The 15,085-nt window shown below is 36.2% G+C and overlaps 1 protein-coding gene across 5 annotated transcripts in view; it reads left to right on the top strand.

The window, feature by feature from the left end:
* NUP98 (nucleoporin 98 and 96 precursor) overlaps positions 1-15,085 on the top strand; it is a 99,178-nt gene that overhangs the window by 25,322 nt on the left and 58,771 nt on the right. For 3 of the 5 annotated variants that reach the window (XM_059930907.1, XM_059930905.1, XM_059930904.1), the window contains 4 exons: positions 206-343; positions 2,601-2,739; positions 8,965-9,057; positions 13,203-13,343. In XM_059930907.1, coding sequence (XP_059786890.1) covers positions 206-343; positions 2,601-2,739; positions 8,965-9,057; positions 13,203-13,343 — 511 coding nt within the window. The remainder of the gene's footprint in view (positions 1-205; positions 344-2,600; positions 2,740-8,964; positions 9,058-13,202; positions 13,344-15,085) is intronic. The other 2 variants (XM_059930906.1, XM_059930908.1) reach the window with 2 other exon arrangements.

Below are 15,085 nucleotides of genomic sequence, written 5' to 3'. Positions count from 1 at the left end.
AGTTTTTAACTCCTCTGAGCCTTATTTTCTTTCGGAAAATGGCCCTGCTTTTCAGGGTTGTTGTGAAGAAAAGAAATGTTCTATGTATTTAGCATAATGTCTGTCACATAAACTTGAAAAAATGGCAACTATTATTAATAATCTAAGACTTTTAAAGACAATTGACTATCGTAGGTTTTCTTGTAATCTAGATTACCTTTTACAGGGTTTATTTGGAGTAACCCAAGCCTCACAGCCGGGAGGTCTTTTTGGGACAGCTACAAACACCAGCACTGGGACAGCATTTGGAACAGGAACAGGTCTCTTTGGGCAGACCAGTACTGGATTTGGTGCTGTTGGTTCGGTAGGTTTTTGCAGTTGACTATAACTTGAAGATGTGTATAAATCTGTGAAAGGAATTTCTAAGAAAAATCTGTCTTTTGGGAATTCCCTGGTGGTCCAGTGGTTAATACTCAGTGCTTTCAGTGCCATGGGCCTGGGTTCAATCCCTGGTCGAGGAACTAAGATCCTACAAGCCACGCAACACAGCCAAAAAAATAAATAAATTTTTAAAAAATGGAAAAAAAAGAATGCTGAATTTAAAAAAAGAAAGAAAGAAAGAAAAGTCTGTCTTCAAGTATTTTTTTGGGTTATAGTGTATGATTTGATACTGATAGTAACTGAAAGCTATTTAGTAACTTATAATAGGTTTATTTTCAAAAAGTAAGTTATTATTTTTTTTTAATAAATTTATTTATTTATTTATATTTATTTTTGGCTGTGTTGGGTCTTCGTTTCTGTGCGAGGGCTTTCTCCAGCTGCGGCAAGCGGGGGCCACTCTTCATCGCGGTGCGCGGGCCTCTCACTATCGCGGCCTCTCTTGTTGCGGAGCACAGGCTCCAGACGCGCAGGCTCAGTAGTTGTGGCGCACGGGCTTAGTCGCTCCGTGGCATGTGGGGTCCTCCCAGACCAGGGCTCGAACCCGTGTGCCCTGCATTGGCAGGCAGATTCTCAATCACTGCGCCACCAGGGAAGCCCCTCAAAAAGTAAGTTATTTTTAAAACTTGTTTGTTTCAATACTTGTGTGGAGTTTACTTCTGATAGTAAAATTTCACTCCCGTTGGTTAAATTGTTGAGTTTAAGTTGAGGTGCTTTTGCTCTTAAAATCAGGTTGTTTTTTTTTTTCTTTCTTTTTTAAATAAATAAATAAATGAATGAATGAATGTATGTATGTATGGCTGCGTTGGGTTTTCACCGCTGTGCGCGGGCTTTCTCTAGTTGCGAGGAGAGGGGGCTACTCTTCGTTGTGGTGCACAGGCTTCTCATTGTGGTGGCTTCTCTTGTTGCGGAGCACGGGCTCTAGGCACGCGGGCTTCAGTAGTTGTGGCTCGTGGGCTCTAGAGTACAGGCTCAGTAGTTGTGGCGTACGGGCTCAGTTGCTCAGTGGCATGTGGGATCTTCCCAGACCAGGCCTCAAACCTGTGTCCCTTGCATTGGCAGGCAGATTCTTAACCACTGCGCCACCAGGGTAGCCCAAAATCAGGTAATTTTAAATTCCTATTTCCAACTTCTATTTTGGGTGATAAGTTGGTATCGTATTTGTTAATTAAATATTTTTGGTGGTGATCAAGTTGTTAAAATTGTTGGTATTCTCAAGGTCTTCATGCCACTGGAGGCTTAACTGAATTTTTTTCCTTGTTAAGTCATTTAAGTAAAAAATTACTATATAGGAATACACTTGACCTAAAAAACAATAGTAAATACCACTTAAAGAAACTATATGTCTGTATTATGTACCCATTGTAACAAGCTTTGAACTGCAGTTTAAAAAAAAAAAGAAAAGTCCCCAAATCATGTGGTTGTTTTCATGGAGATTGAAATCTATTATTTCTTATTTGAGGTGAGAAATTGAGAAAATTATCTAATGCTTCAGAAAGTTATTTTTTAACAACTTTATTGGGATATAATCCATTTGCCATGCAATTCACCCTTTTAAAGTTTAAAATTCAGTGGTTTTTAGCATATTCACAGATTGTGCAGCTATCACCATAGTCAATTTTAGAACATATTTGTCACCCTAAAAAGAAACGTCATCTCCATTAGTAGTCACTTCTCATTTCCCCCCAAGTCACTTCAGGCCTGCTCTGGATTTACCTATTCTGGACATTTCATATAAATGGAGTCACATCGTTTGTGACTGACTTCTTTTACTTAGCATAATGTTTTGAAGTTTCATCCATGTTGTAGCATGTTTAAACTTTTTACTGTAACTCTTTCTACTGGCACATTTTAAATACATGATAACGTTTCTGTTACAAGGTAAAAAATATTTGATTGCCTTGTTGTTGTTTTTTTTTTTCTTTGTCTCACTGAAATATTATGTTTGATGAGGGGTTACCATTAACTTCTCAAGCCAGGAGCATTCTGTCTTGTTAATCTTGCTCAGATTAGTATGTTTTTCTCATAGTTATTCATCCTTCTTTATACCTTTTTTATAAAAATTATGACATCTTCTCTCCCTTACCACACACCCAATCCAGTGTACCTAAGGTAACCTCTGTTTCCTGTTTGGAGTGTATCTTTATACTACTTAATATTTTCCTGTGTTGTGTTCTTTTTAGACCCTGTTTGGCAATAACAAGCTTACTACATTTGGAACCAGCACAACCAGTGCTCCTTCGTTTGGTACAACCAGTGGCGGGCTCTTTGGTAACAAACCAACCCTGACTTTAGGAACCAATACAAACACTTCCAATTTTGGTACATATAAAAAGCAGGTTTGACTCTCTTAAAGTTATACTGACTATACCACACATTCTCCTGATTCATATTATTGGGAATATTTTAAAATTCTCAGGTAAGCTGTGGCTTGATATGAGGTACCAGAGGGAAAGGTTTAAAATCAAGGACTTGGGTTGAGATGCCTGGAAGAGATGTAAATTGCCTTAACTAATTTATATTCTCTGACTCCCTGCTTTGAATAAAATGAGGCATTTAGCACATGCAGTAGCAGTACTGTGCAGAATGTTGGTTCTCTAATGGAGGTAGATTTTTTTCAAAATAAGGAATCATTTTCTTTGGATTATCTCACCAATAATTGAGAAACAATAAGTGAAACACATTTGGTTGAGATAACACATTCTGTTAGGCCAGGTTTCAAGCAGGGATGTAGTAAACAGATGAGATTAGATGATTCTTTTTTTTAACTTTCTGTTGTTGTTGTTTTGTGTTTTGTTGTTTTTTTGAGATTTAATGATTCTCATTGGAAGTTGAAGCCTCTCTGATTTGGGGGATTGTTCAGTAGTTTTCCTATAGCTGTGTGTATTTTTGAATACATGTTCATTGGAAGAAATTTGGAAAATATATGTAAGATTGAATAACAGAAAAACAAACCTTATACTACTTTTCAGAGATATGCTGGAAAATTTTAAATTCGTTTAATAGAAACATTATTTCTATTATTTTAACTGTCTTTTATAACTACCTAATTAAGTTTTCAAACAAATTCAACATATTTTGAGATAAATCATATATGAAAAGTTCATTTCATTACCAAGGGAAATAGTGGTTAAAATATTTGTTTTAAGGATTTCATGTGCCAGATGCAATATTAGGCTCTGGATATCTAGTGGGAGATGAGTACAAACATATGGTCATTTGCCATAAGTCAGCAGTTACAGTTTTTCAGTGAGTTTTTTTTAAAAAATAAATTTATTTATTTATTTAATTTATTTTTGGCTGAGTTGGGTCTTTGTTGCTGCACACGGGCTTTCTCTAGTTGTGGCGAGCAGGGGCTACTCTTCCTTGCGGTGCGTGGGCTTCTCGTTGTGGTGGGCTTCTCTTGTTGTGGAGCATGGTCTCTAGGCGTGCGGGCTTCAGTAGTTGAGGCTCACAGGCTCTAGAGCACAGGCTCAGTAGTTGTGGCCCACGGGCTTAGTTGCTCCGTGGCATGTGGGATCTTCCTGGACCAGGGCTCGAACCCGTGTCCCCTGCATTGGCAGGCGGATTCTTAACTGCTGCGCCACCAGGGAAGCCCTTCAGTGAGTTTTTTAATGATTGTGTACTGGAGAAAGAGGCTACGTTAAGCATCCATTGGAAAGTTGTATGTGTTCATGGAAATATGAACTATGTGAAGGAGGTAGATAGGTCCTTGTCAGGTACCAATTCCTAAATTAATGTTTTGATTTGAGTTTTATAACCCCTTTTGTTGGGTTGTTCATTCACTCCTAGTAATGATTATCATTCTACCTATAATTCTTTTTGGTTGTACTCGATGAAAGAATTGTTTTGAGGCAGTGGACTTGGTTAACATGGATATCAAATTTTGTGTATTTGTTTCTTATCTATGAAGTAAGATGGGAAAGATACTTAAGGATTAAATCAGTGTTTTTCAGCCTTTTTTTTTTTTTTTTTAAATCCCTGTCACTCCCTCTTCCCCAGAGAGACTTTGTAGACCTTTTTCCTCTTAAAAATTATCTTCTCACCCCATGAGATTTTAATACCACATATATACTGTGTCTGTTTATGTACTGTGGACCTTTGGAAGGCCATAAACCATCTTATATCTATTTTTTTTGCCCCTTAAGAAGTAATTTTGCTCCCTTTGAAAATGCATGTTTTTTGATAGCATACTTCATGTTCAGAATTAAATATATTTTCTATCTGACAAGGTGTTTGTGTAGGCTATTGATTTGAAAATGAAAACTCTCATCTTTATTTGATATGCCTCACTACTTATGTGCTGAATTTGAATTGTCCTTTTTTTTTTTAAAATCCTTAATGTTGACCTAGTACCTGGCATAGACTAGGTGCTCACTAAAAGTTTATTAATGAATAAGTGGGGCCCTGAGAGGAAAGATTCCCTATACAAGTAAGGGTTGCAGGGTGGCAAGTTTTGTTTTACTCCTGGGTGAACTTGTCATTTCATTACCACCCCAGAGGGATCCAGATCTAAGTAAGACTTTCTTTGATGTTCCTATTGTCTTGGGAAGCTATCAACTTTGGTGTTGTGGGCAGAGGTGATCTTCTGATTTGGAAATAAGTCATATAACAAATCTGGAAATGGAATAAGTTTACACAAAGATTTGTTGTATCATATCATTGTTGGTTGCACGTTATCCAGTATGGGATTGTGTTTCATTATTATGGTGATTAATCCACAGAGTGAAAAGATTCATCTACAATTGATGTTGCCACATCCTTAAGTCATTCCTTAGAGTCATCAGTTCATTTTCTTAGTAATTATTCCTAACAGGGACTAGTTTAAGGTTAAGTGAATGAATAGAATTGTTTCAGGAGAGAAATTACAAGCAGGATGTCAACACTTGTGAGCAACAGTTTAAAGAGGTTGAAGATCTTTTGGGTATTGATAAGATGGTACTCGGTAATAAATTATTGGTTCCTCATGCTACATGGTTAAGGGGACAGTTGAGCTCTTTGTGTACATAGACATCTGATATTTTAAGCATTGGTTTTTTTTAAATTGAGATATAGTTGACATGTAACATTATATTTCAGATGTATTGGGTGGGCCAGAAAGCTCGTTTTTCGTAAGATGGCTCTAATAGCACTTAATTGTCTTTAACTTCATTTGAAACAATTTTGTTAGATTGTATGTGACAGCATGCATTTGAAAAAAGACTTATCAAAATTGGTGAATTTTTGTATAGCCATTTTAATATTGAAGATGGAAGAAAAAAGCAACATTTTCGGCATATTATGCTTTGTTATTTCAAGAAAGGTGAAAACACAACTGAAACGCACAAAAAGATTTGTGCAGTGTATGGAGAAGGTGCTGTGACTTATCAGATGTGTCAAAAGTGGTTCGCGAAGTTTCATGCTGGAGATTTCTCACTGGACAATGCTCCACAGTTGGGTAGACCAGTTGAAGTTGATAGCAATCAAATTGAAACAATAATTGAGAACAGTCATGAAGAACCTAGTGGCAAGACGGGAATAAAGACACAGACCTACTAGAGAATGGACTTGAGGATATGGGGAGGGGGAGGGGTAAGATGTGACAGGGTGAGAGAGTGGCATGGACATATATACACTACCAAATGTAAAATAGATAGCTAGTGGGAAGCAGCCGCATAGCACAGGGAGATCAGCTCGGTGCTTTGTGACCACCTAGAGAGGTGGGATAGGGAGGGTGGGAGGGAGGGAGACACAAGAGGGAAGAGATATGGGAATATATGTATATGTATAACTGATTTACTTTGTTATAAAGCAGAAACTAACACACCATTGTAAAGCAATTATACTCCAATAAAGATGTTAAAAAAAAAAAAATTGAGAACAGTAAACGTTAAACCACGCGGGAGATAGCCGACATACTCAAAATACCCAAATCGAGCTTTGAAAATTACTTGCACCAGCTTGGTTATGTTCATCGCTTTGATGTTTGAGTTCCACATAAGTTAAATGAAAAAAACCTTCTTGACCGAATTTCCACATGCGATTCTCTACTGAAACGTAATGAAAACATTGCGTTTTTAAAACAAATTGTGACGGGCAATGAAAAGTGGATACTATACAACAATGTGGAAGAGATCGTGGGGCAAGCGAAATGAAGCACCACCAGCCACACCAAAGGCCGGCCTTCATCCAGAGAAGGTGATGTTGTATATATGGTGGGATTGGAAGGGAGTCCTCTATTACGAGCTTCTTCCGGAAAACCAAACAATTAATTCCAATAAGCACAGCTCCCAGTTAGACCAACTGAAAGCGGCACTTGATGAAAAGCCTCCAGAATTAGTCAACAGAAAATGCATAATCTTCCATCAGGATAACGCGAGACCACATGTTTCTTTGATGACCAAGCAAAAACTGTTAAAGCTTGGCTGGGAAGTTTTGATTCATCTGGCGTATTCACCAGACATTGTACCTTCAGATTTCCATTTATTTCAGTCTTTACAAAATTCTCTTAATGGAAAAAAATTTCAATTCCCTGGAAGACTGTAAAAGGCACCTGGAACAGTTCTTTGCTCAAAAAGATAAAAAGTTTTGGGAAGATAGAATTATGAAGTTGGCTGAAAAATATCAGAAGGCAGTGGAACAAAAGGGTGAATATGTTGTTCAGTAAAGTTCTTGGTAAAAATGAAAAATGTGTCTTTTATTTTTACTTAAAAAACTGAAGGCACTTTTTGGCCTACCCAATACAATGTAATTGTCCAATATTTGTATATATTGTGAAATGCTTACCACAATAAGTCTAGGTAACATCTGTCATCGTATATAGATAGAAATTTTTTTTTCTCGCTTACCCCTATGTTTCCTTCTAGGAGTTTTATGATTTCAGATCTTATATTCAAGTCTTTAATCCATTTTGTTTATGTTGTAAGATAATGGTCCAGTTTTATTCTTTTACATGTGGTTGTCCAGTTTTCCCAACACCATTTATTGAAGAGACTGTCCATTCTCCATTGTATATTCTTGGCTCCTTTGTCATAAATTAATTGACTGTTAATCAATTAATTGTTCTTAATTTTACTTTAAAGTTGTTTTGAAATAACAGAGTTGATAAACTTCTGTCAGTAAGAATCTGTGGAAATGTGTGGTATAAACAGTGTAGGTTGGGACTTACTTCCCTCCTGTGGGTTTGAGGTAGTTCACTAGTATCTTGTTTTCTGCTGTTTATGGGGTTGGAAGATCCTTTTTGGTTAAATTTTAACTCAGAAAGACAACATCTCCAAGTACATTTTCTGGGTTTCTTGTTTTTTGGGTTTTTTTTCTTTAAAGAAAATTGATTGTGCTTGAGTGGGCAGTACTCCATTTTTGTGGCATAGCTGTTAGTTAGGAGAATTGAAGGAAAGACTTAATGAATGCATGAATTAAATGTATTGAAAGTAAGTCAGGTTACTTGCTTGGATTTTTAAATGATGTTAGAAATATGTTTTCAAACTGTTTAATTCTTTAACTTTTGTTCTTGATATTTTTCATTCAGATATAAATTCAAATATTGGAATGACAAAGTATAATCTTAGTTGGTGACACTGACATATATTCCAAGACACTTTCTTTATTCTGTTATGTTGAACTTGTTCACCTCCATGATACCTTTTAAAAAGACTTCAGGTGTACCACAAACAGGATTTGCTGACCAGTGATTGGGTTTTTTTTCCTCTTATCAAAAGAGATTAATGATATGTTCATTATTATTTGTTGATATTTAGCTCCAAAAGAAGTACAGAAACTGTGCACACATCTGAACAAAAGAGAAATAATAGCAGTAATGTGATGTGTAGGTGTCTTTGTGGGGAAACTTGTGGATTTTAGAGGGGAATCACAGGATTTTCTCTAAATGTTGGGTCATAGTGAAAGAGGATGGTGTGTTCAACTCTCCATCATCTCTGATAATGAAACAATTCAATTCAAGAAAGGTTATTCATAGATTATCTTCTCTTTTTAACGTCAGCTAGCTGAGTCCTCGAATGCTCCTATGAGCTGATTGAGTCTGACTCCATTAAAGCTCCTCATGTGTGATCAGCCACACATTACTATTCATACAAGGTCCATCTGTTCAAAACAAAAGCTGCTGTAGAGATTTTTATAGGTAATCTTCTCTTAGCAAGAACCTTTAGGTTCAGTGAAGTGTCTTTGTTGACTCTTATTTTTTAGTGAAAGTTTGGGGGAATTAATTTTTCTTCTACTAATTAAACATGAAACATAGACTGGAGGCTTTGAGTCTTAAGAAGGGAATGTTCCTCAAGCACAATCACTTTGCTTTAATATTGGTTATTATCCTATATTGAATTGATATTTCAAGTCTAAAATGTAATTAAGTAAATAGGAAGACTGTGGGATCTGTTTATACTTACTTAAATTAAACTTAAAAATTAAATTAGCCTACCATTTAGGATTTCTAAATATCAAAAAATGAAGGGATGCAAAACTTAGGGTTAGACTGCTTTGTTTTAAACTCCCTTGTACAGGACATTGAGAGTTGTGTTAATGTACAGTCCACTCATTCTTTTGTCCTTCTAGGGTTTGGCACAAATACCAGTGGGAATAGTATTTTTGGAAGTAAACCAGGACCTGGAACTCTGGGAGCCGGGCTTGGTGCAGGATTTGGAACAGGTAAGGAACTGTACCATAAGATTTAGGAAGTGATACAACTAAATCTAATTGCTGGAACTTAAGATCTCTGTTTGATCATATACATGGAAATAAAAGGCCTAGATTTTCATTTGCACAAATGGATTTAGAAAACATTCCCATATGCTTTACCAGATTTTAAAACGTGGTCACATTTATCTTAGAGGCTGTCTGTTCCTTTTGTACAGAATGTTTGTCCTCTGATAGTCCTGGTCTACCTGGGATTTTCAGTACTTAATGTGTTATGTCAGAAGATACACATATTTTGAATTTTGGTCAGTCTTGCCAATTTTTAATTTGCCTTCCAAAAAGAATGCCAGTTTGCATTTTTGCTCATATTTTATAAAAGTGCTCATTTTTTCATACCCTTTCCGTATTGTTGGGCTTCTTCATCTTTGTGTACCTGATAGTGGAAGTTGGTATGTTCTGATTTACACTTCGCTGATTACCAGTGAAGGATACCCTTGTGTATGTTTACCGGACATTTGAATCTTTCAGCTCTCTATTCATAATATTTGATCATTGTTTCTTTATTTTTGAGAATGCTTTATATATTGTGGATATTAACTCTTTTGGGTTGTATGGTAAACTTCTTGAGCTTTTGAGCTTACTCAACTTCTACTACATATATTTTGCAAGAAATAAAAACTAAAAAGCTGTAGTTTTTTGTACAATGTGATCCTTAAACTTAAGCAGAATATAACATCTGACATCATGTTCTCTTCTAATCCCAGAAGGAAAATTAACTTTGGTGTGGTCTTTTTCAAGGTAGTTTGATGCTAGACAGCTTATGAACTATAAACCTAAGCTGGGATAAGATGCTGCTCTAATGTCTGTTACCAGATATTTCCACTCAGTCTTTGTTTATCATTTAATTTTGTTTATGATATCTTAATGTACAAGTTTTATTTTTATGTGGTCAAAGTTGTTATTCTCTCCTCTTTGGCTTCTGGGTCTTGCAGATTATGATTAACAATGCTTTATCCTGTAGTGTAAGATTATAAAGTGGTCTATAACTTTTTTCCTGATGCTGTTGTCTTCTGTCCCACAATAATGTAATACCTCAACCTCTTTATTTATTTGAATATATTCGGTTCTCCTTGAACAGTTGTACCTCACAAACGATAAATCTCATTTTCACTGCTGTTATATAATCCTAATTCATGCTTTGCCCATATAAACTAAAAGCCAAATACAATTAATAAAGAATTTTACACCCCCAACCTTAGCAGCAATAGATCACGTAGGGAAACGAGAACTGTGAATCACTGAGTACACACTATTGAAATTCTTTGGTGGTCACGTCTGCTAAAGCAGACTTTTGGCTCTGAGAGGAATGTGTCTGGAGACTATCAGATATAAATACCCACATTAATGAATTCTGCATTTCATGATATCACAATTAGGATAACATTGTAGCTTTGGACTGTGTTTTAGGGGCACATTAGGTAAGTGGGTATTCCTATGTAGATAGCTTCTTGTTTTGAATGATAGAGATTCAAACTCATACCTCAACAGAAGTACATTTTCATGTAACATAGGCCTTTGGGTACTTCATGAGTAGTAGACTATAGAAACCTTAAGTGTACAAATACATAAATTTTTTGTACACCTAGATTTAAGTGACCAATCTTAGTGTAAAATGTTTTATATTATCCTTTGGTGTATGATTAAATCATGGGTGCATCAGTTTCTTGTTTCACACAGGTATTAACTATCATTAGCACTATCAGTAGTATGCCATTTTCTTGGTAGTTATTAGTAACAATACTAAGAAGTTTTAGTTCTTAAAATTTTCCATGAAGTCGTAAGTTTAAGGGTACATCTAGTAAAGTTTGTTACACTAAGATATACACAGAAAAATCTACCCAAAGCTAATAGGTACCATAGATAAAATTAAATTCTAACATTTATTAGAAAATCTCAATGAGGTATAACCATTTTTATTTATTCTTTGAGCATCCTTGGAGTTTTTAGGACCACTGTTACCATGGTGCCACCAGTATATCTTCCTTATGACTCCTACAACTACCTGTAAATATAACACAATTCATAAATTGACATTATTATACATCAGAATGTCCCTCAACTTGTGTAAGTCCTTTCACTAAGTATAAAGCCATTTGTGCATAATATAAGACTGATCTGGATAAAATACATATTGTTATTATTTTGTAGGTTATTGAAATATAGTGATTTTTAGACTGTTTCATGATTCTTCCTTCAGGGCTAATGCAAATACACACCCATCCAGAACAAATTTTTATCCATTTTATATATTCAGGTTTCATCTAAACCTTCTGTTTAGGGGTAAGGAGGTTTTGTTCTCTAGGGGAAAAAAAAAGAATCCTGAAATTTTTACTGTAAACTATGTCCTTTAAGGGAGTAATATAGGGACTTCCCTGGGGGTGCAGTGGTTAAGAACCTGCCTGCCAACGCAGGGGACACGGATTCGAGCCCTGGTCCGGGAAGATCCCACATGCCGCGGAGCAGCTAAGCCCGTGCGCCACAACTATGGAGCGTGCGCTCTAGAGCCCACGAACCACAACTACTGAAGCCCACGTGCCTAGAGCCTGTGCTCCACGACAAGAGGAGCCACTGCAATGAGAAGCCCACGCACCGCAACGAAGAGTAGCCCCCACTTGCCACAACTAGAGAAAGCCCGCGTGCAGCAATGAAGACCCAACGCAGCCAAAAATAAATTTAAAAAAAAATTTTTTTAAAAAGGGAGTAATATAACTTTAGTTTTTCTTGGAGTTTTCACCAGTTTCTAATGGGTTGGAACTTTAAAAGAAGTCTTATTACCTGTTTCAAAGCTGGGTTTTTTAAGGTGAAATAATCCCATTGCTATATTTTTATCTTATTATTATTAGTGAGAGTTGGACAGTTAAGGGATGTTTTGTTCATTTAGGAGTCACCCTCATTAATTTATATGTATGCATTCTCTGAGTGTAAACTTCCTATCCTTTTTTTGGGGTTGCAATCTCAAGACAGTTTCCATTCGATATTTTTGACCTCCAAGTATTATATGTTTGAAGTGATTTTCCTGGTAAACCGTATCTCCGTCAAGAAACATTGGTATGTTAAAAAGAACTTAAGATCTTCCAAATTGCCATTAACTTTTTCTTTGGGGTGGGGGGAGGGATGGAAAAATGTTTTTAACTTATGCCAATAACTTATCCTAAAAAAACTAAATTCTTCCCACTTTACACTTTAAAAATCATTGCCAACAACACGGTCCATAAGCAAGATTCGTTAAGCTTTAAAACATTACAGGTTTCTGCAGCGGCCTTCTCCCTGGTGAAAATAAGTTCTTATTCCATCCACAGATTTAGGCTGAAACTTGAATCTGTTTAGTAACCTCATCACAAGGCATTCAGCTTTTTATAAAACAAACAAAAAAATTGTCAGAAATAGTTTTCATGAGACGGTATACTTGAAAGTGTTACTTTTTGCTCTTCAAAGAAGATATATTGGATTTGGTTTTCTATAGCCTGCATGTTAGTCAAAAAGATGACGTTTTACTTGGTTCAGTTGAGTATTTTGATTTGCAGATATTGAAATTTAAGGAGAATTGACAATTTTAAAATTCTTTAGAAATGTGTTTTACTGTAGAGTAGCAATTAAGAGCCCTGGTTGTATTGTCAGATGCATTGAGGTGTGAACTCTGGTTTCACCACTTACTACGTTTGTGACATTGAGCTAATTATTAAACCCTCCATTTTCTCTTCTGTGAAATAGGGACAATAGTTCCTGCTTCAGGCTTGTGAAGGTTAAATGAGATGATAGTAGTTAATATTTAATGAATGTTAGTATCTACCAGACTTCTTCAGTGCTTAATATGTGTTTATTTTAATTGTAGGATAAATATCTAAGCTATGTATTATTATCTCATGTTATAGTTGAGGAAACTGAAGCACAGAGAGGTTAAGTATTTTGCCTATGATATATATGATGTACTCAACACAGTTCTTGGCATATAGTTAGCATTTACTGTATTAGATTTTTTGTTGAAATGAGTGGTTATTATGAAGTTTCCAAATGTATTACATTTTTAAGTAACTGACCTCTGGCGTAACATTCAAAGAATCTACTGTGGCGCTTTTTCTTTCCTCTTGTCTCCATAGCTCTTGGTGCTGGACAGGCATCTTTGTTTGGGAACAACCAACCTAAGATCGGAGGGCCTCTTGGTACAGGAGCCTTTGGGGCCCCTGGATTTAATACTACGACAGCCACTTTGGGCTTTGGAGCCCCCCAGGCCCCAGTAGGTAAGTGTCAGTTACTTTAGAAGTCTTTACTCAGTTTATTTCTTGCTAATACTTAATTTGCTGACTGGATTTTCCACCCCACCCTATCCCATCCCTACCAAAGCGGTATATACACACAGGTCATTAAACAATCATGTAGTGCAGAAGGGCTTATAATAGGTCCTGGCCTTCCCTGCTTCCCCACTCCTAGGTTTACTCCCCCAAAGAAACCACTTTTGTTACAGCTTTTAATTCATCTGGCGTATAAGTAAGTTTATATCTCTAAATGATGTGCTTATATTGCTGTGTTTTGCTTAAGTCTACATATATCAATATTTAACTTGTTAATGGTAGATGAGAATTTAGCTCAGTTATCACCTCTGTTTTTTATTCACTTCTCCCAATATATCTGTTTACTAAATTCCCTAAGTTTTAGGGTTTGTTGTTGTTGTTGTAGCTGGATTTGAGACTTTTTTTAAAAATTAATTATTTGGTTGTGCCAGGTCTTAGTTGAGGCTCGTGGGCTCTTTAGTTGCGGCTGCCAGCTCCTTAGTTGTGGCATGCAAACTCTTAGTTGCAGCATGCATGTGAGATCTAGTTCCCTGACCAGGGATCGAACCCGGACCCCCTGCATTGGGAGCGCAGAGTCTTATCCACTGCGCCACCAGGGAAGTCCCCCACAAGTTTAGTTTTATCTATTAAAGTGTTTTTCATACTTCATTCGTTTGAATACCCCTTCCTAGTTTTTGTGATATCTGCCTGCCACCTTTGTTATTATTTCTAATTTAAAATTAACTTACTTTGTAACTTAAATATCTTTTTTTTTAAAGAAAACTATGTTTTACCAAAAATAAAAAACTGATGTCACCTGGCAGATATAGAGTAACTGAGATGGATGGATGGATGGATGGATGGATGGATGGATGGAAGGAAGGAGAGAAGGAAGGAGTGAGTCTCTGTACCATTAAATTCATCTCCTGTACTATCATGATCCATGTTTCACATTTTGAGAAGCCATGCAAATTTCCATGTCCTTACAAACTTTGCAAATTTAAGCCATGTCCTTACATACTTTTTCTTACTCTGTCAACTAGGAGATAGTATTTTTTGAGTCCCCTTGGTCAAGTAAGGCTAATAGTGCTCTTCCTTACCCTTCTTTTTCTCTCATTTCTTTGCCCTTTTTATATTTTTGTATTGATAAAGTTGATAAAGTACTCTCTCCTAATAATTACTGTCTTCTTTTCTTTGGGGAAAGAATAATTTAAAAGTTTCAAATGAACATAACATTTTATTATAACTGAAAATATTGCTACTTAACCAAGTAATCTTTTCTCATACAGCTTTTTCTTTCTCCTGGAACTTCTAATTATTTTTTTCCCTTGCATTACATTACCTGCCCTTATCACCTTAACACTAGTCCAAATTCTTAAGGGTGGTATTAGAATTCTTTTACCCTGGATACCTCATTCTTTGATCTCTCTGTCCTCCTGCAGCAGTATGAACTCTGATTACTCCCTAGGCCTTCAGCATTGCTCTAGTATATTCCCTTCAAGTCTACTCAGTGGGGACTGCTGTGTCCTGGATATAGGGTTTTCCTCTTTATCTATTTCCTGAATTTTCTGGAATGTGTCTTCAAGTAACATGGATATGAAAGGTAAACTTTGACTACTTACAGTTCTGAAAACATCTTCATTTGTTCCACACACTTTAATGTTATGGAATTCTGGTCTGAAAATAATTCACCCTCAGAACTTTGACGATAC

This window comes from Balaenoptera ricei, chromosome 8, assembly GCF_028023285.1.
Source record: "Balaenoptera ricei isolate mBalRic1 chromosome 8, mBalRic1.hap2, whole genome shotgun sequence".
Taxonomy (NCBI): Eukaryota; Metazoa; Chordata; class Mammalia; order Artiodactyla; family Balaenopteridae; genus Balaenoptera; species Balaenoptera ricei.
Note: the sequence above shows the minus strand (reverse complement) of the source record. Positions and strands in the feature narration are given on the sequence as shown.